Raw genomic sequence first — 26,921 nt, 5'->3', positions numbered from 1 at the left:
TTTTGCACACTCATTTTTTTTCTTAGCTCGATTTTCTTCACTTTTTCATAAATTTGCCGTTGAATCTAATACTCAATTCAACATTGTGCGAGTCTAAAATTATATTCACCGCGCATAGCGCGGGAGGTACACTAGTTAAAAGAATAAACGAATTGAATTGTACACTTTTAATACGAATCACTGTGCTAAAAAAATGTGCCAATGTAAAAAAAAGTAACTATAGATTATATTTAGGGTAAATATCATTTTAAATCTTAAACTACTTTCGCACTATCAATTATAGTCTGAATTATTGAAAATAATTTTTTAAACCTTGAACTATCAGATTTGTATTAATTGTATCATTCATCCATTTTGACTCCAAAAATTTGATGTGACTCGCTGGATACCACGATGTATTTAGAATTATATTCTTTTTGTACCTACATTATATAAAACGACGTGATTATATGCCTTATTAATTAAAAATTTAAAGGATGAAAAATGAATAAAGGATACAATTGATACAAAATTGATAGTTCAAAGTTTAAAAAATTATTTTCGATAGTTCATGATATAAGTGATAGTGCAAAAATAGTTTGGAGTTTAAAGTAATATTTACCCTTATATTTATTATCGTAATTTTATTTTATTTTAAAATTTCAAAAGACATAAAATGATGGATTTAGAAGATTATGAATAGAAGGATTTTACAGTGCGGATTTAAAGTTTTTTTTAGACAAAATTTAGAATTATTATGAACTTTCTAATATGTTTATCTTTATATAATAAATAGATGTAGATTTCTTATCATTTAAAGATATTTATTACTCTTCGAACTTACTTCCTCAGCCCCATGAGACAATTTTCTTTTTGAACGTCCCACTTATCTTAAGATATTTTCTTATTTGACAATTTTTTTTTTATTTGCCTTTGCACTTTTTCACCTACCATATTTAACACACAATACACTAGTTAAATTTTGTGCCCAAAAAATTTGTCTCAAGATAACCAAGAAGGAGGGAGTATTAAGTTTAGTTATTTTCCACATCTTATGTTTTCTTCTTTTTTCGATTTTTTTGGCTTTTTTCAGTTTATGCACACAAATGAAAGTCAGGAATGCAGGTAAGCTTCTTTGTTTATACACCAAAGAATTGTTGAAAGACAAGTAGAGTTGATAGGAAAACATGAGCAACAATGGCTTAACCGCTATTTCAAACAGTTTCCGACAAACAACAATAAATTAGACCCACAAAAAAGAAACATAAAACAAAAAAATTGAAAAACTGAAACTGCCTGGACAACAAGATCCCCCCAAAACACTAGCAATATAAGAGTAAGGCTTGCTCCTGCTGTCAGTTATGGCTGCTGATTTTGACCTACATTTTGAGGCTAGACTTGAGCAGTTCCTTCAGTAAATTTAGGGTCCTCACATCTGTACTTACCATCAGGTCCGATCCCAAATCCCCTCGGATCAGCAAACACATTCTCCAGCAGTTGATTGCGAGCTGGAACTGGGCTCTCGTCAGCAAACTCAACAGAGTCTTCGATGATTTCTTCAATCTTCTTGTCTATGGCCTTCAGCTCAGCTTCGCTTGCCAAGTTGTTTTCGAATAGATACTTCTTTAACGCGGTGATGGGGTCTCTTGTGGCATAATGAGCCTTCTCGGCTGCCAAAATACACAAATATTTGTTATAGCATGGATGCTTGATGATGCAAGAGGTCTAAACTTTATGAAGCTCGTGACTGTTATCAGTGTTATGATGTTCGACTAGGACACAATGACAGTGGTTACAGAGTCTAATGACATTCAGTGATCGTCTCGTATTGTTATCACTTATCAGGGATAAGCAGCTTGAACAACAGATCAAAAGAATAAGCAGTGATAACTATTTCCATATGAAGCTCACAGATTTCATCAAGCAATTGTTAGTTTTTTTTATGGTTTTGACAAACCTACAAGATAGTGGTAATTGCGTGAGTGCATCAATATTTTCACCACATTGCAAAGCAGACTCACATCCAGCTTCTTCCAGTAAAAATAGTATAATTCATTCCATTTAACCTATTGGGAAGAATCATACGGTTTTCATATTGTAGCATTGTTCATTTGATTGCAGATAACGGGTTTCTAATATCTTATACGCTATATATGGAACAAATAGAACCTTTTGACGAGATGCAAACAGATGAATGTCGAGAATTACTCAATTGTTTTCCTAAAGCACACCAATCTTGAAAGAAACAATATAATTAGAGTGAGAAATGAAAGTGCTCCAAAATGCTCACCAGGGTCACGTAGCTCATCGGGATCAGCCAAAGAGTGCCCTCTGAACCTATAGGTCTCGCACTCAACCAAAGTCGGACCTTCACCTCTTCTAGCCCTACCAATAGCCTCCTGTGCAACCTCCCTCACCTTCAAAACATCCATACCATCAACATGAACACCGGGCATCCCAAAAGCCGGACCTTTCTTCCAAATCTGAGGATCGGAGGTGGACCTCAAATGGGACATCCCAATAGCCCACAAATTGTTTTCAACAACAAAAACAATGGGAAGCTTCCACAACGAAGCCATGTTCAAGCATTCAAAGAACTGGCCGTTGTTGCAAGTCCCGTCCCCAAAAAATGCCAAAGTCACCTCATCACAATCCTCCTTCAGGACTTCTCTCTTGTACTTGCTAGTAAAGGCGGCCCCAGTTGCAACAGGAATTCCTTCACCGATGAAAGCAAAACCACCAAGAAGGTTGTGCTCCTTGGAGAACATGTGCATCGAACCACCCTGGCCCCTGCAGCAACCTGTGGTTTTGCCAAAGAGCTCACTCATGACCTGACGGGCTGGAACACCTTTGCTCAACGCATGCACATGATCACGGTAAGTACTGACCACACAATCTTCCTTCTTCAAGAGCTTGATAAAGCCAGTGGATACAGCCTCCTGACCATTGTACAAATGAACAAAACCAAACATTTTGCCTCTGTAGTACATCTGGGCACACATATCCTCGAACGCTCTTCCCAGAATCATGTCCTCATACAATACCAATCCCTCTTCTTTTGTTATCAGCTGCATCAAAGAACACTAAATTATTCCTTTGCAAACCAAGATATGAAATTTCTTAAACCCCATGTAATTCTTCTTCACATAAGCTAAATGCGGTAATTTATTCATAACCAGCCCCAAGTAAACAAATAATTCCAGACATAATAAAATAAAAATTAAACGGAAATTCCTTCAGTCACAGACACTAATTATAAGAGCACAAGCAGAAGCAATGACAATTACATTAGGTTAACCAATCCAGCAACAAAACAAAAAGAGTAACATAACTACCCAAATTAACAACGATCACAACTGGAATTATGCATGGCCAGCGTTTAGATTCACTACATATTTTCATTAAAAAAAAAATCTGTCAACCTCACCCCACTACATTGGCAAATACACACAATTATACACGCGCGCGCGCATCCATATTATGTGCAAATCGACGATGTGTGAAAAAAATTACCAGATTAGCGACGGGGGAGCTGGACTTGAGCTTCTTCTCCTTAACAACATCGGAGGAAACTGCCACGACGGCGCCAGATCGGCGGCTAGCAGGAGAAATCGCGGAGTTAGCAGAGAGCAACTTATTTCCGAGAAATTTGGAGCCCAGAAACGACGTGGGTCCGGAGATTTTGCAGCAAGATTCAGACTTTTCAGCAGATCTGGAGGAGCTGAGCACCAGAGGATTGTGAATGATTTTTGCCGTAGCTGAACACGCCATTTTTCCCGCAAGGGCGCAATGCAACGGGGAGGAACCCCAAAAGGTTGGTGATTGCCGCGGGAATAGGCTGAAATCTAGAGAGAGAGAAGGGAGACGGAGATTGAGGAGAAGGAAGCAATGAATCGAGAGAAAAGGAGAGAGAAATTAATATAGGATGGAGGGGGCAGAGAGGGGCGGAGAGAACGAGAGTGTGTTTCTGTGGAAATAATCGTCACCAAGAGTGTGTGTATCTTGTGCCTTGTCATTTTTTAACCTCCCCAATAATTCTTATTTACCATTTTATTTTTTTCTAATTAATTTTCGAGAGAATTGAGGGAGAAAAATCAACTTTTTTTTGTTCAGATAATTTAGGGGGTGTTTTGATGCTTACTTATAAAATTTTCATATACTATAAAGATCCTTTTTTAAATCGTAGATTATACAAATATCAATAATGCAAATTAATATTTAATTAATAGAACAACGGAGATTTTTATTTAAAAGGGTTAATTACGTTAAAACACACGAACTTTGGGCCGATTTTAAACTTTTCCATATACTTTGAAATTTACCTTCAATTCCCTGAATTTAAACACTTGTTCAATTTTTCCACGTTTTTTGCTCCGACGAAGTGCCGAGCTGACATGGCACCTACTTGGTAAAATCGAAGTGACATGGCTCTTATTTGGACTTAAAAATTGCCATTTGGAAAATAATAAACAACAAAATAAAAAAAATAAAAAAATTATCCCTTTCCCCTTCCCCCTCCTCCAAGCAGGTGTCGTCTGTCTTCCTCACCCATCAACGCCGCCCTTGAAACTCCGGCGACGACACGGCCACCAACCGCGCCTCCGTTTTCCTCCTTGGCGAGGACAAGGGTTGTCGCCTCCGTCGACCTCTCTCCCACCCTTGATGGAACACACCCACATCTACACAGCCGACGCTGCGCCTGAGCCCTAGATCTCCAGGTCGCGACTGCCGCCGTCCCTCCTTGGCAACGGCGAAGAGTGCCGTCGCCGCCCCAAAACCCAGACCCCTAATCGAGCTTAGAATTATCAAACTTGGTGTCGGTATTACTGTGTTTGTGTGAGTCGAGGCTGAGGAGTCGAGGGCGGCGATAGTGGCGGCAAGTACTGCTGCTGTCGGCCAACGTTGAGAAGAGGAGAGGGAGAAGTAGAGCGGTGGTTCGCTACTATCGAAAGTGGTGGCGGGTTCTGGCTGTCGCCACCAGTGTTAGAGAGGGGAGGTTCGGCGGAGGCTTTACGGCGCGGGGGCGCGATTGTCGGAGATCGAAGGGAGTTGAGTCTGGTTTTGGGGATCTAGGTCTTAAGGAAGAGAAGAGATGAGAGACGAGGGAGGCGTGAGTGGCGGTGGCCGCGACGACGACGATTTTGCCTGAAATTTTAGAGAGAGGTGGCTGGAGCCCTAGTTGGTCCGTTCAGTGTGAAAGAGAAGGGGTAATGAAATCAATTTGTGTGTGTGTTGTGTTTTGAGCGAGTGGAAGAGTCGGAGGGATGAGAGAGCAGAGAGGTCGGGGAAAAGAGGGTGACCGGCGGCGGAAGAGAGCAGAGAGCAGAGAGGTCGAGTGGAAGAGAGATACAACACAGGACAAAACGACGTCGTTTTATCCCAACAAAACGACGTCGTTTTATTCATCGTCCGTGAATTCCACGTCATATTTCCGGCAACTTTAAAAATGCCATGTCAGCTTGTAATTTGGGAATTTTGAAAAGTGTGGAAAAATTGAACAAGTGTTTAAATTCAGGGAATTGAAGGTAAATTTCAAAGTATATGGAAAAGTTTAAAATCGGCCCAAAGTTCGTGTGTTTTAACGTAATTAACCCTATTTAAAACGTCTATACGTATGCAATAAAAACTACAAAATTTTGTTTAATTAAGGCTAGATTTGTGGATGCTAATTAAGGCTAGCCGCACTCTATTGCATGGGTAGTGCTAATGATATTTACAGTATTCTAAGTTGATTTGATAGAAATAAATACAAAAAGGAGGAAATTAATATACATTCATGTTCTGTTTTCTCTGAAGACGTATTTTGTTTTGCTTCTTTCCTATCTTGACATATACTGTTCAGGTTCTTTAAACAATATCGAGATTATAATATTTCATTTTCAAGAGAAGGAATTTGAATAGACATTGATAAATAGTAATTAGAATATTGAGATAGATCTATTCTTTTGGTAGAATAATAAATATAAATTTATCCGCCTTAAAATTCGTTAATTGAATATGTTTACATGTAATGAATTCGAAAGTGAGTCTGAAAACATTGGAAAATATCCATGATAATTATTATGTTATTAAAAGTAAATGAGATCTACATTTAGGAATTGAACCAAGTTCGTTCCACCTTTTAATATATTTTCTCAGATTATTTAAAGACGTGGTAAACAAATTTTTATTTTATTTAAAGAAATACAAAGTAACTCATACTCTCATCCTACTAGTTAGAAGGGAATGTCTTACGAACTGAAGTGGATTTCGTCGTCAAACACGTGATAAATAATTGTTAAAATAGCACAAATTTTACATATATTAAAATAACAACTACATTTTCGCCCTCATTAATTAGATCGCATAGGGGCAATATAGGTGGGGGGTAGAGAGAGATTTGGTCATTTTTCTGAGCTACTTCTCGGTTGGAAGCATATTAAAAGCATCAATCGTGTAACAATATAGGCAGCACATTAATCAAAGCTATGACTTATGCATTCGATTCCTCTAATACAAATAACATTTTATCTCTAAACTCCAAAACTAACACTCTACACGTACATTTTATCTTACTCCAAATGTTGCCTCCACATCACCTGGCTCATTACGACACAAGCCAAGAGTTTTTCTCTTACAAAGAACGTCCCAAATGTTGCCTCCACATCACCTGGCTCATTACGACACCAGCCAACAGTTTATCTCTAAGGACTTCCCAAACAATAGATGCATTATGCATATATCTATCTATCTATCTAGCTATATATATAGTGATTTTCGTAGTCTCTACACATGCCAATCAAGAATGTGCGTAACTTGAGATATGAACGAGTACAAATATAGCGATCCTACATACCTCAAAGGCTGCAATTCCCTCTAACTGCTCTAGAGAAGAACCTGAGTACAGAAAGGGGTTTCATCAAATGTGCCTGTCTGAATATCTCACCCGGTAAAAAATGAACGAGCCCAAGAACAGGAAAATGAATCCGGCGAGGGGAAGAGGAAGGTTCCTGAGTTTTCATACTCCTTTGACAAGATATCTTGGAAGACACTCAACCCTATATCAGATTTGTACTCTTCAGAAACCTGATTGTTCTGCAATAGTACGGCCATACTAATTCAATGAGATCCAACTGTCTCTCAACCAGCCACCCTTGCAAATCCTTCATTGTTCTCCTAGTTACTTCATTGTAGTTCATGTTTCTTATGTCTGCTACAGGTTGCAATACATGTATTCTCATGGCTTCTTTTAGCTTTCCATGAACTACATGATCATGCACCAGCGAGTAATAGATAGGCAAGTTCTTGATTACATTGACTGTCTGTTTAAAGCAGAATGCATAGAGCCCACATAATGCTCGGAACATCTTTACATTAGCAGCAACAACTATTGGTCCGAGAATCCACAAGGGAGTCAATTCTTTCGATACTTCCATTCCGTATACAAGGTTGACAGCAAGGTATAGTGGAGTGCTGCATACAAAAAAAAAAAAAACATATTTAAAGAGTTGCAATTTGCAAGTGTAATGTACTAATTAAACTTCATTTTGGTAATTAAGAAGAGAAGATACTGTTAGCATACCGATGTAAACAAATATTTCAAACTGCAAAGCTTTAGCTGATGCCTCACAAGTCACAACTACAAATCAACACCAAAGTTTGAAAGAAGAAGTTACTGCAGCGTATGTAAAAACAAAAGCAAAGTTTTCCGTATATCTCGATAATGCAGCTATAAGCCTATAACTGATCCAAAAAACTGAAAACCTGTTCATGACACTTTAGTTGAGGAATTTCACAAAACAAACAATGAGAAGAAATATTTTCAACCAAGGATATTGAAAAACTTTTCAGCTGAAACTGCTTACATTTCATGCAGTAAAAAGCAAGAGAGGTAACTCTTTCAATACTCTTGGTGTCAAGGGCCAAATCTCCCTTTATCATAAACAAAACTAAGCTACCAGCCAACTTTGCTCTTCCAGAATTTGAATTTCTTTATTTTCTCAAGCAAAAGTATGTCCATGAAGAAAACATTGTGTCTGTATGTGAGAGGGAGAGAGTTTAACCAGCATACTTACAAGAGTAAAAAGGGTATCCTGATTGTTGTATCCAGGCTCAAAATACGGCACCAAACTGCCTTCAGAAATTCACCTTTTTGCTTTACTGGAGTATTTGCCATTTCTGATGTTTTTACCACTGACGATTCTTCAAGAACTTTATCTGCTTCTTGGGTTTGTGATGGTGCATGCAGTAACATCAACCAACTCTTGAATAAGTTCTGAATAGCCAGTGATCTGGTTGCTGATTCAACAGCTGCCGTGTGAGGAGCAGGATCATCATTCTGTAACTTCGAAGATTCCACTGAAGATTCTTCACTCTTATGTTTCAAATAGGAAACTTTAACAGCATTTTTAAGGTACTCTGAGCTATTAGGTCTGCCATTGTTAGAATCATCAAACTGGTAGTCTTTGAATGCTGATACTTTGAATGGTTTTGACTTTGGTCCAAGGACAACAGAAGCTCCTATACTGGAAGCAAGCATTTGATTAGTTTAAGTGCACAATATAAAGTGGTAGATTACGAGGTAGCATTCAATAAACTGAATCTGCCACAAGTCCATGAAGAAAATTCTGCTTAGCTCTACACGTAGATCGTTTAAAGTAAAAGATCTATAAGTAATAAACAGAACAGCATATACTAAGAAAGCAATCATCAGACCGAAAATTTTCTAACAAAAAAGAAAAGAGAAGTTATAAGATATGTTAGTAGACTCATACTAGAACACTTACATGTAACCTCATCTAGGATTTTTTTTGTTTTTGTTTAAGGGGATGGGAGAGGATGTAATGGATACACAATAGATACTCCCTCCGTCCCATTATGTTGTCCCAAAACTTTTGGGCACGGGAATTAAGAAGAAGGTGTACTATCATATGTTCCAGAAAAGTACCTTGAACATGATCTGCATTTCAAGGATACAAACCTATCTTTTCTCTCAACAACACCGAATGCTGGTACACAATGCTTTAACTTGCTCCCTCTGCTCCACAATGAAGGCACGGATGGGAAAGTGTCACAAGAACCCTGAACAAAGTCACCGGGAAGATTACTTTGGTACTAAAATTATATTGAAAAACGCTTGAGAACTGGTGACTCCAGAAATACAAATAGATTATAACAACTCTAGCAAACAGAAGGAAGGATTGATGTATGTCATAAATTTCCACAAAAAGATAAGATCCTCAAATGTTAATTTGACATAGCGTGAAATGACATAATTATATTGTAATTAATATTCTCTCCAGAACCAGACTGTTAGAAATTTGAATATCAAATTTGAATTTTACCGGGTTGAAAATAGTAAAATTTACATGGGATTTCACTGGGTTAAAAGATAGTAACATGTATACATCATGCTGCATTATGTTGTCGTTCCTACAACAGATGCACAACTCTATAGCACATACAGGAGGCATTTTCTTTCGTAATAGATTGAATTTACAATTTATAGGGTTATGTATTTGATGGATTACATGATTTTACAAGCTCAAAGTTTCTCAATCCACCAATGTACATGGTAGATTAGCCTAAACAGTTATCTGTCAAAGCCATCATCCAAAGTAAACACCACCTAGAAGCTAAGAATACATATACTCTCTTCTTAATCATGAAGGTTTTGTCCTAGCTAAAAGCTGATGCAAAGAAAAACATATAACCTCACAAATTTACCCAACTACATAAATATCGTCACTCACCTTCAATGTCATGACATGAAGCATATGAGCTACATGTCATGACAACTTATCACATATAAATGTAGAGAATCGCACTCACCTTCAATGGATGAGTTGCCAATGCCATAGTCTACACCATCTGAATACACCTCTTGATCTTAATTCCCCCCTAGACCCTGGAATGTAAAGAAACAACTTATTTTTCCCAGGTTCAAGATTTTTGTTAAGCTGATATAAGACCAAAAACTGCGACACCCCTGAAGGTAAAAGTTCAATAAAGCAAAACCAAATAATAAAGGCAACGACATTGTCAATAAAGAAGCGACCCTCCTAAAATAGAATCCATAGATAAAGAAGTGCAAAGCACATACAGCATACAAACATATATATATATATATCATTGTTATGCACAGACCCCCTCTCCCACAACACACACACATCGAGAGAGAGAGAGAGAGAGAGAGAGAGAGAGAGAGAGAGCTAACAATAAACAGCACGCGATCAGTGATTGGATATGGAAACGTTTCTGATGAATCCCTTTTATCCTCGAGACATGATTTGCAGAAAGGAGATTCGGATAGAGCGAAGATAGAGGATAAAATTTGGACAAGTTAGGGTTTAAAGCAGCCCCCTTCAGTTTGATTATTTTGATATTTTCACATGAATTTGAGAGTTGGGACTAGGATGACAATTTACCCGCGGGTAATGGATATCCACGACTATCCGACCTTAATAGGTGCGGGTTTGAGAGGCATTTTATATTCACGGATAGTTTTGTGATTACAATTCACTATTCATTTAGTTCGTGAGTACGAGTTTGGATACTTACTATCATGCGAAACTCATTTACCTGCGAAAAATATCCGTGAAATACCCACGAAAAATTCTTAAAATATAGGCTTTGGATCTACATATTAGATAGCGGTTTGTGGTAATTTTTTTTTTTTTTTTTTTTTGTGGATTGAATATCGATGTTAAGATGTTTATTTGAACTATGTGATTTGTGATGATTTTTTTTGTGTTAAATTTATTATTGTATTAATTTATATTTAAATTCTATTTTTCGAGTATCCGATGGATAGTAGGTAGAAATGTCAAAATCGACCCGGCCCGATGGGCCGACCCGGCTCGCCCGGGTTTGGAGGCGGGCTGAGCTTGAAAAAATAGAGCAAAAAAAAAAACCGAGGCTAAAAAGCCTAGAGTTTTCTGCCCATCGGGCCAATTGGGTTTCGGGCTTTTAAGCTTGGGGTTTTTTGACTTTTTGGCCAGCCCATTTATTATATATATATATATATATATATATATAGGGAGAGGTTCAAATAAGAACCACTAATAAAATAAGAACATAGAATCATTTTAAGCCATTCGATCATCAAGATCTACGGTGGATGCATCATCTTGGTGGATGGATGCAGGTGCTGGGTTCGAATCCTGAAGGGAGCAAAAAAATTATTTTTTTCGGATGCATTAAATTTAATAGCGGATGCATTAATTTGTATAGCAAATGCAGTAATTTTATTGGTTCCTATGTTCTCACGATAATTGTGGTTCTCACTATAACCGCATCATATATATATATATATATATATATATATATATATATAGGGAGAGGTTCAAGTAAAAACCACTAATAAAATAAGAACGGAGAACCATTTTAAGCCATTTGATCATCAAGATCTACGGTGGATGCATCATCTTGGTGGATGGATGCAGGTGCTGGGTTCGAATCCTGAAGGGAGCAAAAAAATTATTTTTTTCGGATGCATTAAATTTAATAGCGGATGCATTAATTTGTATAGCAGATGCAGTAATTTTATTGGTTCTTATGTTCTCACGATAATTGTGGTTCTCACTATAACTGCACCCTATATATATATATATATATATATATATATATATATATTACTTATATTTATGCACTTTTAAAAAATCTTAAAATACTAAATTAACTCAACCTCGACTACAAAACCTTAGAAATTGTTAATATTTCTTCATTTAATTTCTTATGGTCTGGAATGCTTTTTTGAGCTCTTACAATCTATATCTATATAATACTCCCTCCGTCCCACGAATCTTGACACGTTTTCCTTTTTGGGCCGTCCCACGAATCTTGACACGTTTCCTTTTTTGGTAATAATTACTCCCTCCGTTCCGCTAACGTTGGCTACATTTGTTTCGGCACGGAGATTAAGAAATGAAGTGTTATGTTTTAATTGAGTGGGGCCCATCAAAATTATTGAGTTAATTAAAATAATTTCTTCCTTCTTTCACTTTCTTCTTCATCCACTGCCACCCACCTCCAGCGAAGTCGCCGGCATCAGTCACCCCCTCCTCCGGCGAAGTTGACGGCATCAGCCACCCCCTCCTCCAGCGAAGTCGCCGCCACCCTCGTCTCCCTCTGTCCCCCTCGTTTTTTCTTCCTCTGTCCGCCACCTCCAGCGAAGTCACCCTCTGTCCGCCACCTCCAGCGAAGTCGCCGCCAACAATCACCACCACCGTCGCCAACAATCACCACCGCCGCCAACCAGAACCCTTCAAAATCCACTCAAAAACCAGAAATCAAAAACCAAATCGGCGCAGGCGAGCCCTAGCCCTAGCCCCCAAATCGGCGAGCCCTAGCCCCCAAATCGGCGCACGACCTCACGCATTTGGGCGGTGAGCTTCGAACCCCCAAATCGCCCAAGGATGCGACGGTGAGAGGGAGGGAGGGAGAGATCACGAGATCTGTAACGAGAGAGAGAGGGAGAGAGACGGCGACGGCCGAATGAGCGAAAGGCGGCGGCGGCCGGAGAGGCGAGAGGCGGCGGCGGCGGCGATGGGGGTGGCATCCCGCCGGAGAAGAAGAGAGAGGGCTAGGGCTAGGGCTCGTGACTCTGGAATTACAGAGACCAGGTGGAATTCGGAAGACGCCTAGGGCTTGCGACTCCGGAATTACAGAGGGAGGAAGAAGGAGCGCGAGGGAGACATGCCAGGCTAAGGCGGAGCAACGCCGACCTTGAGCCGACAACGACGCCGGAGGTTGCAGGAGATGTGACAGGCGGTGGTCTCGACGCAGACCAGAGAGGCGGCGGCGGTCGCAGAGAGGCGGCGGCCATGGGGGCGGCGTGCCGCCGGAGAAGAAGAGAGAAGGCGGCCATGGGGGGTGTCTTTTGGGCGAATATAGAGAGAGGGAGAGAGACACGATATTATAGAGAGAGAAGGAGATGAGATATTTAATTAACTTAGAATCTTAATTAAATTTAGTTTAATGGGTGGTTTAATTAAATTAAATCTTACCCAAAAAGGAAAGTAGCCAACTTTAGTGGGACACCCAAAACGGAAATGTGGCCAACTTTAATGGGACAGAGGGAGTATTACCTTCTCTCTCCTATTTTATCACTTCTATTATATTCTCTCTCCTACTTTATCACTTTTATTACCTTCTCTCTCCTACTTTATCAATTTTATACTTTATTAATTACACACTTAAAACACTAATCTACAACTCCTTAATTCCCGTGCCGAACCCAAACGTGTCAAGACTCGTGGGACGGAGGGAGTATATAAAAGAGCAGTACAACGGTAATATTTTCCCAACAAATTTTCTCTCTCATCTATTTTCTCATCTTTTTTCTCATGTTTTGATTCTTTTCCCAAAATTATCTAATTTGATTCATAAACAAATATTTAAGATGCATCTTAAATTAAAGACCACAACAAGATCTTTAATTTGATATAAGAATCACAAAAGGTTGATTTAATACCAATAAATTATGATGATTTAAAGTTTCAAATTGTGTTCTAAATTTTAGTTTTAAAACGAAAACCGTATTTGACATTAGAATATTTCAAAACTCACACAAGTTCACTGCTATAATTGAAAACAAAAAATCATTTTCTGCAAATTTAAGAGCGATTTTTCAAAAGATATCCTCTGTGTCCATCACTTTTACATAAATAAAAGAGCAAGAAACTGGGAAAGGAGGATAGACGAACAAAAGAGGATGAACAATATCGAGAAATAAAAAAGCTAAAATTACAACAACTCACAACTTTGAATCGATTGGCACATAACCCAGGAAAAAGTTTCATGTAACATAGAACAACCTTTATATGAAGATTTGATTTTTTTTGCAGTCACCTTGCGATTTCACGGTCTCAATATTCTCATGGGCATGTAGCACACGACTCTGAGTAATGGGTGCCTATACAATTACAGAAGCAACCACTCATCTTCATCGGCTATGGCTAGGATGGCGATAATCATGGAGGGAGGCGAAGAGATTGGCGTTGACAGATTAGAGAAAGATAAATGAGAAATAGGAGTGAGAGAAACAAAAATGGGGCTGCGAGACTAGGGTAAGCCTTAATGTCTCTTACTTTTATGTTTTTGACTATTCCAAATTATTGTTTGGGATAATATATGCGGGCTTGCAACTATTTGAGCCTCTATTTTAAAATAAATTTTTTAGATTATTAATTATTAAGTTTTGGTATTGATAGTTTAGCTTTAATTTCTTCAAATGATATTTATTTGAAATTGTATTTAGTTTAACATGTACGATTATTTCTTTTATTTATGTGAATAAAAATAATTTTTCTACTTTAATTTATTCATCCTAATCTGTACATATACATATTGATTAACTATGTTACTTGATATGTTATAAGTTTAGAGTTTAGAGTTCAAGTAGGTACATGATATGATGATTATTTTATTATTAGGTACATAAAAAATAGATTGTTTATTATAATCTGTTAATCTGAAAATAATAATAATAATAATAATAATAATAATAATAATAATTATTATTATTATTATTATTATTATTATTATTATTATTATTATTATTATTATGTATAATTTCATTAAAAATAATGATTTTGTGATGCACCTCTTTTGTTGTGGAATAAAGGAAGTATTGATATGGCTATAATACAATTAATGAATCAAGATATTAGATTATTAAGGTGGATTATCACTATCAATTTTGTTATAATATGTTTCTTTTATGGCACTAATTTATCTAATAAGCATAATAAGCATTCTGAGGAAGAAACTTAGGTAAAATGAGATATCTCATTTTATTTTATTGAAGTTTCACTTTTTCATTAATTTTTTTAGAATTTGTAAGAATATGATTATTTTCTTAATTACTGACCAATTCAAAGTTAAAAGAAGACGTAGTTAAGTAATGGGCTAACTCTACAAAAAATAATTTTATGATGAATTCATATCATTATGCATGCACATTGAGATGTGAGCAAGACGTAGTTAAGTAATGTGTTTTGGAAAGTAACTAAACAAAAGTTTTCATCAAATAAGTGTAAAATTGAAAATGATACTTTCGAAAATAAAAAGTACAGAAAATAATTTCGAAGAATATTATATGCATGATGAAGATGCTTATAGCAAACATTGCCCATAAAGAGTTAAGAATTCCGAAGTTATATAAATATAGAATATATAAATATAAGACCTAAATATTACTTTTTCATAGTTAAATATAATATTACTTCGTATTTATTTTATTATTATTTATAAAATATTTTTTTACAGTTATAATTATAATTTATAGAGTTTTAAATGACGCGCCTGCGCATCGCGCGGGTGAGCGTACTAGTAATATATAAAAGAGAAGTTTTTTCCCTCCATATTTTCCCTATTTTTTTTTCTCTTTCTTCTCCCATCAATTTTTTTATCTCTATTTTTTATATAAAATAATTCTTTTCTAAACATCCTCACATTTAATTTATGCATAAATATTTAATATGCATATAATTTATAAGTTCATGACAAAAAATTTAATATGGTATAAAAATTATAAAAAGTAAATTTAAAATGAATAAATTATGAAAAATTTAAAATATTTTATTTTCTCTCTCTTTGATAAAATCTTACAACTTTTTATTTATGTTTGTGTAGGAAAATATTTATTTATTTATTATGACGTGTAATGCTCTATAATAATAATGTTTAATGTTAATTTTTATTATCAAATAATTTAGAGGAATTGATGTGTTTATTTTATTTTTAAAATATATTTTACATTTATTTATATTTTATTCTATTTAATATTTCTACTTAATTATTTAAACATGGAGTTTAATTTTGATACTCGTCGTGCATAGCACGGATGAGCGTACTAATAAATATAAATTCTACATTTCAATTTTTAAGTGAAATGACAAATTATCTTTTAATGAAAAGAAAATAAAAAAACAAAAAAATAAAATAATTTTTGGAAACCCCATACCCACCGCAACGAAAGAGTATTTGATATCTATAAAGAGTGAATCATATTAAATTCTTAATCAGTACGTGTGCAACAAAAGGTCCCCACTAGTTGTTTCTTAAGTATCTGATCCACTTAGCTATTGTTGGGAAAGGAGTAATACACAACGACATTGTATAATTTTATATTTATGGAGTTAATCTTTCTAATTTAAATTATTTTTGTAACAAAAAAAATAAGATTTCAAAAAAAATTATGGGCCGATTTGGCCCGATCGCCTGATGCCCCGAGAGAGGCTGGACTGGGCCGAAAATTTTACAACCCGATCTGATTTCGGCCTGACCCGGCCCGACCCGATAAATTCAAAAGCCTGATGGATTCGGGCCGGGCTGACCCGACCCATACCGTTTGACACCTCTAATAGCATTATAGCATGTGGCGGATATCCGACGAGTAGTGGGTTGGCGGATACCCGACCTATAGCGGGTATCTGCGGGTGGCGAGTTTGGATAGCATTTGATATCCACAAATAATTTCGTGGTTAAAATTCACTATCGATTTAATTCGCAGGTATGGATATCTACTATCCGTGTTCGTCGTACCCGATTGACATCCCTAGTTGGGACCGCCAAATTGCACCCCCAAAATATTCTTTTTCAAACTATACTAGTGTTTTGGACCGCAGATATTATTTAAAAAAAAATAAAAATAAATATTAAATTAAATAATTTTTATATTTAAAATTTAATTATTTATTAATGAAATGTGAACATTGAAATTTTTAGGTAGTAAAATATATAGGTAGAAACGTCTATTGCTCGTTATTTGAAATAAAGATTGTCATGAATATTATTGGAGTAGGACGAGTAAGTATTTGAACGATGTATCTTAATTTAAGTAATATAGCATCAAAGAGATCGTTAGATGCATGTATCATTATTATGGTCACCATTTGTTCCATCTCCAATGCCCGCAATCCACTTTTAAAAATCCTTCAATTTATTGGATTCTTTGCTCAATGCCATATTTTGAAGACTCGTATTCTTAGTCGACTGTAGCATTATGCAATAGAGTCATAAATATACTGACCAAATGTTCCATCTCCAATACATGCAATGTACTCTGAAAATTCTTTCAATCAAACTCCATGCTCGATGTTATATTTTGAAGTCTCATGTTCTTAAGTCTTAACCAACCGTAACACGATGCAATTGAGTCATAAACATGCTAACTAAATATTTTAAAAATAATAAATAAATAAATATACATATATATATATATATATTATACTATACTCTATATATAATCATAAAATCATCTTATTACATATTTCATTCAAAAATATCTTTTTACATATTACATACTCCATCTTACATGTAGGTGTCACAAATGTCTTTATACACACTCACAAATATTAATATATATTAATTTTAACTATTAATAAAATTATTTTTAAAAAATAAATAATTAATTAAAAATTATAATGACATAGAAAATAACTACACTTTTACATGTTACAAAAATAATTACTCATTCAAATGTTACTAAATTTTGTGACAAGCATAATAACTACGCAACTACAATATATCACAATTTCAATTAGTTACATTTATAAGTGTCACTCTTTATCAAAAATTATGTCACTACTGCACCTTAGTTGGTTTAAGGTTATTTGGCTCAACAATACAAACATTAATACACAAGGATTAACACCATATTAGTTTTTTCTGTTAAGAGGCTCACAGAAAAACCTTAATACAAAATGAGTTCTCAGCGTTCAACATTTTGAGCTCATTCACATCATGAAGAAAGAGTTGCAGGAGTCGTACAAAGCAAAACGAGAGCCAAAGAGATACTCAGCTCACGCGTTCATACATACCGACAATTAGCAAACCAACTCAAACAAGTGCATCTTACTTGCACCAAAAATGCATATGTAATCAGTAGCACAAAATAAAGCATCAGACAGGCTAGCTATTCTAAAATCACAGCACAGAGAACGAGACCAAGCACAAAGATAACAAGGTTCCGACAAAATTATGGAACATATGCTACTATCTATCTTTCTAAATCATTCTTTGGCCTGCACGCAGGGCACACATTAGATTACCAGATACACAAAATGCTACATTTGAAAATAAGCGACATTGCAGTGTATGGCACATCAATTACAATTTTTAAATGGGTTATCATGTCTCATTTCCTCGATCTAACATACCACATCCCTCAAAGGTGTGCCCTAAACCTGGCCTCTAATCCTGCTCAGTGCATGTGCCACCAGTTAACAGATAAACTACCATTCTATTATCATGAGAACACAAAATGTAGATGCATACCTAGGATGAAGATACGTGGTCTCATACCTAATCAAGCAAAGGCAACAAATTGGAAGATTATCTTGCAAATCTCACTCCAGAATCTCCTGGCCAGGTTACGTGGAATGTGCCACTTTATCTCCTGTTATAGTTTCCTCCACGTTTGGAGTGACTCTGGCCTCTTTCCCTGTGTCTTTGGTCCATACTATCAGCTCCTCCATCTGCTAGCTCCTCGACTTTTTCAGGTTTGTAACCCTTTAAAGGACCAACTGGCTGGTACTCCAAGTGCACATTCTGCCTCTGCCTGTCCCGGAATGCATGTGCATTATGTGGCCTGTTTTCAAACCCTGAAGACCATTCTCCACGGGATTCATGGACTCTGACAGGGCGATTGTTTTGCCTTCCAGTTCTCCTGGATCCTGATGTAACATTGTGCTCAAGCAGATCATTTGTGTTACTAAGAGGTAATTCATCAGAGCCAACTGGATCTTGGTTTGGGGAGTAAGGGCGCCCTTTCACTGGATCAGGCTTCTTTTCTCTGTCAAAGTTTTGATGGCGACGAGCAACTGAATCATCAGCTACATTACTTTTGACGTTGACAGATTGACCTGGCTGAAGATGAGGTTGGCTTGAGTTGCTACTCTCCTTATCGTGTTGGGGCACTGATTGCACCATATGCTGAGGAGTACCCTTCCTTGGGATCCTATTAGTTTCTAGAGTAACAGATTCACTTCCAGCATTTCTATTTCCTTGTTGATTACTAGCAGAATTTGGGCTGGATTTGCGCTGCCAATGAGAGGATGTCCGCTCCCCAAAGCTACGATTCTCTTTTGCAATAATAGATTTATCCATCTGGTTCACATCCAGTGCTGAAGACGAACTTCCATCAACTTCACCATATAAAGTGTTCTCAAAATCAGGATTATTTCCACCACTTCTTGGACCCCTAGGTGGATGTCTCTTTCCTCTGCCTGTTGCACCCTGATCTTTCACTGAAGGATGTTTGCTCACTGCAGCAGTGGTTGTATCAGCAGTCGCATAGTTGCCACCAGAGATTTTGGTTTCAGCATTCGCTCTATTTGATTCACTTCTCCCAGATTGCACAATCTCCTTGGACTGCTGAACCTCCTTCATAGGCTCAGATACTGGAGATGGCCCGGTATGGGCACCCTTCACTTGAGATATATCAGTTGGACCAGTAGGTACGCTCTTTGTCTGAGATGGATCTGTCGAACCACGTTGTTTCCAAGTCCCATGATCTTTCTTATTCTTGCTATGGCTGCTGCTATCTCCCACATTTGCAGCTGCAGAAGAGCTTACAGGCTGTGAATTTGCAGAAATAGATGACCCAGATTGTTCCCCAACAACACCCTCAGTCGATCTAGATGACCTAACTGAGGATGGCAAAGGCGGTGAACTTCCTTGCTGAGCCAGTTGTGGCTTTGGTACATATCTCTCCATTTCAGCCCTCTTGCCTTTCAAACTATTCTGTGCCACATTATTACTCTTCATTGAGTTAGCAGATTCCTGTAGAGAATTTTGACTCATTTCATCTGAACCCTTAGCCTTAGGAGCCCAAACAACAGTATCACTACCATGATGCTTGTCTGTAAATCTATGGGCCTGTTGATTTTTTGGAATTCTGCGATTCTGTTTCCACTGAGTAGGTACTTTGCTCTGGGATTCCTCACTGGGTAGGCAAGAAGATAGCTCCCGAGTGTGCACTGATGTATCAGGCTCATGCACTGTTGAGACAAATGCACCCAAATTTGACACTGAATCATTAGATCCACCATTGTCAATTGACTCACTTCCATGAGTAATGTCTGATGTCACTGGTGGTATAGCAGAAACAGTAGGCGTTTCTTCCGGTTTGGGCTTAGGTTTATTATTCCGATTAATTCTCTTTCTTTGCTGGACCGATGGCTCAACCACAGTATTGGATATGTTCAGCAAATTTGACTCGCTCAGTCTGGTATCACTTGATGGAGGCTCATGCATATCAGCAACAGCTGCAAGAGTATGATCTTTTTGCGCCTCAAGTGTAGAGCTAGAGCCAGCATTTTCATTCAAATGCTTCTGCGTCAGGTTATTCTGCTTCTGCTTGTAGCCTGCTCGCTTGTGTCTGGAGATTCCTCCATCATCAGGTTGCGAATGCGATAATACTTTTTTAGCACTTACATCCTCAGAGTCTTCAATTTTAGGCAAAGAAGACACATTAGACTCCACTAAACCTTTCTGCTGTATAGGTGGGTGCAAGTCTCTCGACTCTTCGACAGATTCTCCAGCCTGATTTGTGTTGTTATCTGTCCCCCAAGAAGCAACAGCAGGACTCAAGACCAAGTTAAAGCCAGATTCATTAGTCTTGAGTTCAGCAACCACAGTGCCTATAACTGTATGGACTTCTTGTTGTTCTACCCTGACGTCACCAATGATTGGAGTTCTCTCAGCCTTCTGGTTTGCAGCTTCACCTGCTAGTTTTCGGCGGTCCAATTCTTCTAGTTTAGCAAGAGCCTTGGCCTTCTGCTCTCTTACTCGTTCTTCCTCTTCTTTTTGTAGTTGCAGGTAGCGTTGCTTGGCTAACTCTTTCATCTTGGCACGCTGATTTTTATACATAATTATAAGGTCATAAGGAAATGAAAAAAAGTGTAGTCAGCAAGTATAAAGCAGCAGTAAAAGAATCTATGGTATCAACCTGTGCCTGAATATCAGCTGAATCGCATACTTCAGCCGAATCTCCTTCGGCCTTCCCTACCGGATCCATCTTAGAATTTTCAGAAGCCTCCCCAACAATATTAGGGCCACGAGAATGAATATTTGGTATAGATTCAGCATTTGAAGCCATAACTGCACTTGAGGAATCATTACTGAGAGGCTTCCTCCGCCATCCATCAGCTTCCTGACTGTTGAACTTCCCTTTACCACGATGATCAACTCTAGGTTGCCCACCATGATATGATCTCCTGTGAAATCAAATAGTTATCAAGCAGCAAGCATAAAAGTATTCCTTCAAAGTCAAATAAATGGTTATATGCAAAACATGTGTATCATGCTTTCATACCTAGGGATGACAGCAATTGGGTGCATTGGATTATCACCAACCGGAACAGTCATTTCATCTGGGGCAGCAGTACAGTTTCTGGAAACAGGAGCCCTATGAGAAGCCGCAGCAGCATTACCAACTTCCCTGGTGCCATTGTTAACCTTCATATCAACTATTTGAGACCCAGTCCATTCTTTTTCCCTATTATCAGCAGTGGTGGACTCACTCCATCCATCAGAAACACGAAATTTTGCATTTAAGCCGTCAATTTTATGTATTAGTGCTGAGTTTTTGGTTGTAGCTGGTATGGCATCTCTATCATTAGCAACAGGACACTGAGGCACTACGGATGGAAAAGAAAGTGGACCTTCAGATTTATTTGTCCAGTTATCATCAAGTCCTTTAGTATTGCCCATGCCCTCAAATGCCTTCACTTTCATGTTGTCTGCTGAATGAATTCTATTTCCGTGACTGTTGGAAGGGTTCTGGTTTAGTGCCATCCTCTTGGTAGATACAGCTTCTTCTGCATCCTCTTCTGCGCCCCACTCAGTCTTTCGACAAGATGGAGGAAACCGAATTTTCCCAGGATGTGAGATATTAGGAGGCACATGTTGCTCCCAGTGATCTCCTTCCTCCTTCTGCTCATACTCATTATGGATGTTTAGAGGAACTCTTTTTGGTGCACGTGTTTCCTCTGGATGACCAGTCTCCACTTGTTCTGACATTGTTTTTCCAGTAGGGCCACGCCCACTAGCTCGACCATGAGAATTGCTTATATCGGGAGCAGGGGCTGGATAGCCATTATAAACTGGGGGACCTGTAGGCATTCCCATATATGGCATATCGCGTTCATTGTTGCAGTAGCCCATAGGCGGTCCATAGTAACCCTCAAAAGGCATTGGACCCGGGGGACCTGGGTAGAAATTAGGCCTAAACTGCATACCTGGTCGAGGATAGGCTTCATGCATCTGTGGCCTGTATAAATCCCCATTTTTAGGGTGGGGTCCTCGAGGACCTGGCTGTGGAACTGGTTGTGAACCTGCCAAAGGGGGAGGTGGAATCTGAGGCCGATAATAAGGAAATGGTTCCATGGGAAAGCCACCAGGAGGAACGTGAGCCCCAAAAGCAGGACCTCGTGGACGTCCCCCATACCAACCACCAGTTGGACCATTCATAGGAGGACCACGCCACCCCTCAAAACGCTGAGGGGCAGTGTTTGGATAATATTGATGGGGATCCCCCTGCCATTTCTCCATGCTAGGATGGATATCATCCTCCGCATGTTGGGTTTCTGCCCTCCATGTATTGACAGTTCCATGCTTGACATCTGCACTCAAAGAAGATTACTGAGCAAATTTCTAGATAACCTAAATTAGAGTGATAAATTAGAAAGCATACCAGCATGGGGTATATTGTCCTCTTTGTTGGCCTGAACTATTCTACCAGAAGCTGAGCTAGGACGGCTATCTGAAAGTAAAGTTGGCACGTCAATAAAAAAAATAATTGAAGTCCATCCATCAAGTATCACTACCATTCACGGATGCATGTATAAACCGGAGTAATGAAAATTTTGAAATATACAAAAGTATGATTTTTCAGGGAGTAATAGATAGGATTTGGACATTACACAAGAGTGTCTAAAATAATATAGGCTGTATGATACGATCTCCACATAATATGAATGGATATAGTGTCTGGATTAGCATTACAAGAGCACAGAAGAAAAGTATCTCAACAACTATGAATTTGAAGGCAATACTAAATGTGGAGCATTAATATTGAACAGAGGTAGTCATTTTATTTTATACAATCACCTTCCGATTCGACATTTTTTACTGAATTAGCTTTCTCAGAACCAAGAGTTGGAAAGTCTCCAGAAGTCAGAGAGAAACTATCCTCCTTCAAGGACTTCACCCCCTGCAAATGCATACAGAACCATAAGCAAAGTCACCATGATAGTACATTTGAAACAGGTAAGACACGTGACTTGCACATGGATATGCACAGGAATTTCTATTTGCACATATAAGTGCATATGGATATGAAGACTAAGAAAAACATACAAATCATACCAATCTTTCTGCAGTAACATTTGAACCCCATGGTGCAGAAGTTTTGGACACAGACTCAGCGAACCTCGAAAGCTGTGAGCTATTAGGTCGGTTTTCAGCACTTCTAGGACGCAATGATGATGATGTTGTCTGGTTTGATGATAACGTCCCAGAAGCAGATGAAGGTCTGGAGTTTGCAGACCAAGCATTTGGAGCATGATCATGAGTTCTATCACTGCCTGAGGTTGATGGTCGTGTACCACTTCCACCTGATGAAGGGCGACCACTGAGATGACTAGGTGAAACAGTGCCACCATCAGCATTTGGTGACAAAGATGAAGAGGTCCATGGACTTGAACCAGATGAAGACGAACGGCTTCCCCAGCTAACAGTACCCCTATTCAGCACAAAAGCTCAATGAATTTTACAGGGAAAATAGTGCAGAAAGATATGCAAAGATACAGTTCTAGCAAACAAGAAGTTTTAAAGGAAACTGCTCCAGATCAAGAACTCTATAATCGTGCTTCTGTATCAGACAACAAGCACTCACTTTGGAACAATTTCCACATTAGGATCCAAACCATGATTCTCCAACCTTAAAATGAAGCCAAAGACACTATTAGAAAATAATAACAGAAAATATGAAAGCTCAAGAATGAAGAAATATGGGTTTTTTTGGGGGGTGGGGGGATATAATCAGGATGCAAATACCGTTGGCTTGGCAAGTTTATTGGTTTTGGAACAGCAACTTTCCCCAACACAGTCATGCCACCCCTTCTCGCAGAAGCCCATCTACAAAGGAATAAGTCAAAATACGACATCAGGTACAAAACTTCATAAACTAGAAGGACAAGAGAAACTACAGGAATCTCCGGCAGTGGTGAACAACAGATATGATTAAAAATGTCAGTTGTGAAGGGCAGATATCCCTGACTACAATGTTATACTCCCTCCGTCTACCAAAAATATGCCACAATTTCCTTTTTCATTCGTCCACAAAAAATATGCCACATCCATTTTTAGTAGTAGGGTCCATACCATTCCACTCACATTTAAAGTGGGACCCTTACTCCACTACCAACTTCACTCACAATTTATTAAAACCCGTGCCGAAAGTAAAGTGGCATATCTTTGGTGGACAGAGGGAGTACTACTACTAAATACAAATGAAATAGAATCAGATCCAGTAGCATTTTTTTTTCTTTTAATCTAAAAAAGAACACAATTGAGAAAATAGCACAAATATAGATTATTATGGTAGCTGCAATAGTAACATGCAGTTCATAAACAAAATGAAGTCATTCCTAGTGACATTTTATGATATAACCATACATATTAAGAGTCTCTGTACTCGGCTCCATATAAGGATACCATAAAGTACTAGATGATAATCCTTGACATTCAACAACATAACAAAGGGAACCTCTATAGCAAAGGCTCATTGAGTACCTTCGCTCTCCAGCCAACATACTTGAATTCATTGTTCAACCAAAGTGTCAATGTCATCCAAGCAACTTGAGAAGGCCTAAAAAACAAGACAAAATATTAATCAGAATAAGTTCCAACTAAAACATGGGGTAGGGGGAGTTTTGTTAAAAAGTATGTCCTGTGTACACTGAAATGGATCGACAGGAAAAGGCAGGGCCATAACAACGGTAAATACACGGATGGAGGAACTAATTCCAGGTGAAAGAAATAATAAGAATAACAGAGATTCGCCAACAATGACTAGTTAAAATAACATACAAGATTTCTTATACTGACTGTTATACAGCTCATCAGAACCTGATAAAGACAACAGATTACTCAACTGGACACTCTAACTATTTACCACCAGTAACACTTAATCAATGAACAATTTGGGCATTGCTTCTCCATGGTGAGACCAGTTTAAAAGTTGAAGATTCTCATTATTCATTATATACCAATGCTGCAAACCGTGTTCTATTATTAGATATAATAGAAACACACTTTGACCGAAGTACATCCTAAGACTCCTAGTGCACTTAAACTTCGCCAACGCATGGCCGATTAGCCTTAAAAAGTTTCCACCCCAAATCAACAGCGGTGCCAACTAGCGTGTGATGACTTCTGCTAAAATCTACAAGAAATGGTGTCTGATATTAACCATGTAAGGATTTATAAATATTCTTTAAACCAAAAATAGAACTTTTACCGAATTATTCATGCAGATAAAAACATTTCTTTAAATTAAGTACATTATTAATATTCTTCTTTTAAAAAACTGCAAGAAAGAGAAACTAACAAGAACTTAAATGAGTAATCACTGAACAAGGTTTCAAATTCGGACATTTGCTAAAACCTCCATCCAAAAGACCAGGTTCACAAGTCTGTGGTGCTCCCACAGAGTGGGTAGTGGATATGTCTGCGGAGAGATTGGAACTCCTGCACATAGTGAGCCGTATGGTAGAGAAAGGGAGATATTTTAGTCACTCCAAATAATGAAAATGATGTTCAGGTATGTCGTCCAAGCAGATTCCTAGTTTATCCTTCCCTCAGACCTCAATTCCTCGAATGGTTCAAAGTCCAACAAAAAGCACAGGTACAAATAAGTTAGCTGTTGAACCAATTACATAGGCATGACGTTGCGCATAAATCCTACTATCCCCAAACCACTTCAGCTTAACGCAGTTATACATATCAAGTATTATAATCATATTGGTAAACCAGCTCGATCACATGCCAGCGAACATGCTACATGCTAAGCCTCATAATATCAATGTGACTAAACAATGTATCCGAAACTTTATTCCTTTCTCCCGTGTACCTCACCCCTCAGCCCCATACGACAAGTGCAGTCCAAAACCACAGAAAAATTAATCCAAGCACAAAGATATTGTCAACATCATATACAACTATCTTTTCCCGTGCACTACTCGCCACAATATTAAAAAACCCCCAGGTACCAAATATTGAAACCCTAAATCAAAAGTATCCCAATTTTCGATCAAAATTCAATCTTTAAACTAACTTCCACAAATTATCGTTAGATTAGTCGAAATTCATAGATATTAAACGAACGAACCGAGCAAGGAAGCGAAGCCAGCTGGATCTGCGCCAAGTATCTATCCGCGAGACTCACAAATTTGAAAGAATGCAAATAGTTGTGGAAGTTTATATACACGTATAGATAGATGATAAAGAAGGCGGCGGATGACGGAAGGTTAACGACGTTGTTATATTGATCGCAGGTAGGGAGGTGAAAGGAGGCGGTGGCGTGAGGGGATCGGAGGAGAAGGGGGAGAGAGAAAATTGGGAGGAGAGAGAAAGATCGAGTGAAAATACAAACCTATATACTCAGTGGCTACTACGGTTGAGTTCGCTTTTATTTTCAATTTTTCTTGTAATTATAATTATGATTTCTTTTCCTCCTATCAAAATAAGAATTTTATATTGGGTTTCTTTTTTTTTTTTTTTCGAAATTATATTGGGTTTCTTTTCTTTCTTATTTTCCCTCTCTTGAGACCTAGACGAAATAAAAATTATTTTAGGTCCTTTTGAATGAACTTGAAGGCGTGAAAAATAACATTGCCACCTTGTTAGTTGCCATTAAATGCTCACAAATTCAATAATATGTCACAGGGCAC

The 26,921-nt window shown here is 37.8% G+C and overlaps 3 protein-coding genes across 11 annotated transcripts; all 3 read right to left on the bottom strand.

The window, feature by feature from the left end:
* Window positions 1-1,099: 1,099 nt before the first annotated feature.
* Window positions 1,100-4,079, bottom strand: LOC131004227 (pyruvate dehydrogenase E1 component subunit alpha-3, chloroplastic). Its single transcript, XM_057930865.1, has 3 exons — window positions 3,493-4,079; window positions 2,270-3,047; window positions 1,100-1,649 (listed from the first exon to the last, which is right to left on the bottom strand). Exons 1-3 carry the CDS (start codon window positions 3,748-3,750, stop codon window positions 1,372-1,374), a joined length of 1,314 nt encoding a protein of 437 aa, XP_057786848.1. The 5' UTR covers window positions 3,751-4,079; the 3' UTR covers window positions 1,100-1,371.
* A 2,355-nt stretch (window positions 4,080-6,434) lies between these two features.
* Window positions 6,435-14,034, bottom strand: LOC131004232 (uncharacterized). Of its 5 annotated transcripts, XR_009094935.1 has the most exons (6): window positions 10,175-10,363; window positions 9,790-9,865; window positions 8,906-9,039; window positions 8,034-8,483; window positions 6,629-7,431; window positions 6,435-6,557 (listed from the first exon to the last, which is right to left on the bottom strand). XR_009094935.1 is itself a non-coding variant. In XM_057930874.1 (5 exons), exons 2-5 carry the CDS (start codon window positions 9,814-9,816, stop codon window positions 7,017-7,019), a joined length of 1,026 nt encoding a protein of 341 aa, XP_057786857.1. In that variant the 5' UTR covers window positions 9,817-9,865; window positions 13,776-14,034; the 3' UTR covers window positions 6,435-7,016. The 5 variants fall into 5 exon arrangements, 4 of the variants coding, with proteins under 4 accessions (XP_057786857.1, XP_057786858.1, XP_057786859.1 ...); XM_057930874.1 differs by lacking the exon at window positions 10,175-10,363 and adding an exon at window positions 13,776-14,034 and having other exon boundaries at window positions 6,435-7,431; XM_057930875.1 differs by lacking the exon at window positions 10,175-10,363 and adding an exon at window positions 13,810-14,034 and having other exon boundaries at window positions 6,435-7,431.
* Window positions 14,035-17,930: 3,896 nt separating this feature from the next.
* On the bottom strand, window positions 17,931-26,650 carry LOC131004213 (protein MODIFIER OF SNC1 1). 5 transcript variants are annotated; one of them, XR_009094934.1, is made up of 11 exons: window positions 26,360-26,650; window positions 24,763-24,838; window positions 24,025-24,105; window positions 23,864-23,908; window positions 23,335-23,710; window positions 23,077-23,179; window positions 22,661-22,729; window positions 21,281-22,589; window positions 20,915-21,182; window positions 18,241-20,820; window positions 17,931-18,162 (listed from the first exon to the last, which is right to left on the bottom strand). XR_009094934.1 is itself a non-coding variant. In XM_057930839.1 (11 exons), exons 3-11 carry the CDS (start codon window positions 24,792-24,794, stop codon window positions 18,355-18,357), a joined length of 4,749 nt encoding a protein of 1,582 aa, XP_057786822.1. In that variant the 5' UTR covers window positions 24,795-24,838; window positions 25,625-25,719; window positions 26,360-26,634; the 3' UTR covers window positions 17,931-18,354. The 5 variants fall into 5 exon arrangements, 4 of the variants coding, with proteins under 4 accessions (XP_057786822.1, XP_057786821.1, XP_057786820.1 ...); XM_057930839.1 differs by adding an exon at window positions 25,625-25,719 and having other exon boundaries at window positions 17,931-20,820; window positions 26,360-26,634; XM_057930838.1 differs by adding an exon at window positions 25,637-25,719 and having other exon boundaries at window positions 17,931-20,820; window positions 26,360-26,634.
* Window positions 26,651-26,921: the final 271 nt, after the last annotated feature.

The sequence above is a fragment of the Salvia miltiorrhiza genome, unplaced genomic scaffold (genome assembly GCF_028751815.1).
Source record: "Salvia miltiorrhiza cultivar Shanhuang (shh) unplaced genomic scaffold, IMPLAD_Smil_shh original_scaffold_358, whole genome shotgun sequence".
Lineage (NCBI taxonomy): Eukaryota > Viridiplantae > Streptophyta > Magnoliopsida > Lamiales > Lamiaceae > Salvia > Salvia miltiorrhiza.
Note: the sequence above shows the minus strand (reverse complement) of the source record. Positions and strands in the feature narration are given on the sequence as shown.

Excerpts from the sequence above, each read along its gene's own strand:
- LOC131004213 (XM_057930837.1), bottom strand. The coding sequence starts at position 24,794 with ATGAATTCAAGTATGTTGGCTGGAGAGCGAAG. Across the intron at positions 24,106-24,762 it reads ATGTTGGCTGGAGAGCGAAG|ATGGGCTTCTGCGAGAAGGG; the intron begins GTACTCAATGAG and ends ATTCCTTTGTAG. Across the intron at positions 23,909-24,024 it reads ATAAACTTGCCAAGCCAACG|GTTGGAGAATCATGGTTTGG; the intron begins GTATTTGCATCC and ends CTTCATTTTAAG.
- LOC131004232 (XM_057930874.1), bottom strand. The coding sequence starts at position 9,816 with ATGGCATTGGCAACTCATCCATTGAAG. Across the intron at positions 9,040-9,789 it reads TGGCAACTCATCCATTGAAG|GGTTCTTGTGACACTTTCCC; the intron begins GTGAGTGCGATT and ends GACTTTGTTCAG. Across the intron at positions 7,432-8,033 it reads AGGATACCCTTTTTACTCTT|CACTCCACTATACCTTGCTG; the intron begins GTAAGTATGCTG and ends TTTTGTATGCAG.
- LOC131004227 (XM_057930865.1), bottom strand. The coding sequence starts at position 3,750 with ATGGCGTGTTCAGCTACGGCAAAAATCATTCACAATCCTCTGGTGCTC. Across the intron at positions 3,048-3,492 it reads GCTCCCCCGTCGCTAATCTG|CTGATAACAAAAGAAGAGGG; the intron begins GTAATTTTTTTC and ends TCTTTGATGCAG. Across the intron at positions 1,650-2,269 it reads CGATGAGCTACGTGACCCTG|CCGAGAAGGCTCATTATGCC; the intron begins GTGAGCATTTTG and ends GTATTTTGGCAG.